The following is a 1,968-nucleotide window of genomic DNA, read 5'->3' as shown; positions in this document are numbered from 1 at the left end:
AAAGAAGTAGAAGAACAAAAACAAGAAGAGGGGAAGGGAAGGAAGGAGGGGAAGGGAGAGAGAGAGGAGGGGGAGGTAGGAAAGGAGGGAAGGAGAGAGAGAGAGAAGTAGAAGAACAAGAAGAACAAAAACAAGAGGGGAAGGGGGAAGGGGGAGAGAGAGGAGGGGGAGAGAGGAAGGGAGGGAAGGAGGGAGGGAGAGAGGGAGAGAGAGAGAAAGAGAGAGAGAGAGAGAGAGAGAGAGAGAGAGAGAGAGAGAGAGAGGACAACCAGGGGTGACCCCGACACATTCATACACCCAAACAGATGGTGGGAATCCACTGACATCTCACGTGGTTCCCGGACACTGGATCAGCAGCCATGTCTGATCTCTCCTGTGTCCAAACAGAAGGCCCCTTAGGCAGACTTAACTCTGCTGGTGACTTTCTCATTGGTTTCATTTTGGAGAGGAGGTGTCCAGCTTCTCTGAAGTGTTAGGCGGTAACTGATCCAAGAAAGTCTTGCGGACCTGGAACTCAGGTTATGTACCCCCTAGGAGCTCTTTGGCCACCACTCTCTTTCTCATTTCGAGGGGACTCTGAGACCTCCAGTATCTCTGGGGATCTTAGTAGAACTTCCAGAAATGTTGTGGGGGTACCTTCCAGAGCAGACTACTTGGTTTAAGCTAAGAGAAAAATCTATATTAGTTGACCAGAGACTACACTGGGTGTTCAGGGTCCCAGTGCAGCACCAAGACATTCTCAGTGTGAGCTTTTAAGCCCTCAAACACTGTTCTTGGTTGACATACTTTGTTAACAAGAACAGTTAACCAGAGCAGAATTACAGAGGCCAAAAGACAACATTAGCAGAACTATGGACTTTGATGGATTAGATTTTTGTGTTAATTTTAGTAGGTGGTGCTGACTATGTGCTGAGTTTTGTGGCCTGAATGGTAGTCCCATTATGGAGTCAGGTATACTAAGTTCTGGGGCCCTGCTAGAGAGGCAGGAGGTGAGAAAGAGTCGGCAGCCAGGGAAGATAAAGTTCAAGAATGATCAAGATTGGGTGGATAACAGGGTTAGTATGGGACATGGAGTGAGGGGTACAGAGAGGCGACAGCAGAGATTCACAGATTCCCAGCTAGTTCTAGAAAGAGATGGAGCTGCTAATCCAGGAGCACCATGGGGGAGGGTAGTGGGTCACCAGTGGCCATGCGAAGCCAGGCCATACTGGGTCCATCACAAGAAAGAGTCCCAAGGGACACCAATGCTGGGCGGCTTCCATATCACTCACCCGAGAGACTAATCCATGGCAGTTTCCGCGTAGTCCACCTGTGTTGCTGGCCTCTCTACTTTCTTCCTCTGGGCTTTTATGCTGAGTGAGGAGACCAGAGCCTTCAGTGTGGGCATGAAAGGGACCAGGTACAGCAGTCACCTCTCCTGAGCCCCAGTCATGGGCTGTAAGGGTGGCTGAGAGGGAGCTAGACACCCAGATGGCAGGACCCAGTTGTGGGAGACAGCCTTCTTCTTGTGAAGGCTGTTGGAATTAAGCCAAGCGGCTGGGCACTACTGTCGGGGATTTTTCTTGATTGACACATTTAAGGTGGAAAGACCCACTCTAAATCCAGATCTTTTGAGATGGGGAGATCTACCTCCAATCTGGGCCACACCTTCTGGTGGCACTCTCTAAAAAAGATATGGAAGAAGAAAGCTCTTGCCCTTGGCCTGCTTGCTCTCACTCTGCTTGGCAAGTCCACTCCTTCACGGGTATCAGAGCCTACTTCTTTGGGATGCCAGTGTATACTAAAGACCAGCTGAGATATCCAACCTCATGGACTGAACAAATGTTGAACTCTTGGACTTTCTGTCAGAAGACAGGCATTGTTGAAATAGTCAGCCTAGAGACCATAACCTGTAATCCACTCTAATAAATCCTCTCTCTCTCTCTCTCTCTCTCTCTCTCTCTCTCTCTCTCTCTCTCTCTCTCTCTC

General features: G+C 49.4%; 1 protein-coding gene across 1 annotated transcript in view; it reads right to left on the bottom strand.

Moving 5' to 3' along the window:
- Positions 1-236: 236 nt before the first annotated feature.
- LOC126495607 (myeloid cell surface antigen CD33-like) overlaps positions 237-1,968 on the bottom strand; it is a 7,001-nt gene continuing 5,269 nt past the window's right edge. Inside the window, exon 4 of the mRNA XM_050133199.1 lies at positions 237-1,352. Within this exon, the coding sequence (XP_049989156.1) occupies positions 1,280-1,352 (73 nt within the window). The 3' untranslated portion in view covers positions 237-1,279. The remainder of the gene's footprint in view (positions 1,353-1,968) is intronic.

This window comes from Alexandromys fortis, unplaced genomic scaffold (genome assembly GCF_014885135.2).
Source record: "Alexandromys fortis isolate MF-2015 unplaced genomic scaffold, M_Fortis_MF-2015_v1.1 scaffold_509, whole genome shotgun sequence".
Classification (NCBI taxonomy): domain Eukaryota; kingdom Metazoa; phylum Chordata; class Mammalia; order Rodentia; family Cricetidae; genus Alexandromys; species Alexandromys fortis.
This window is presented reverse-complemented; position numbering and strand designations above follow the sequence as displayed.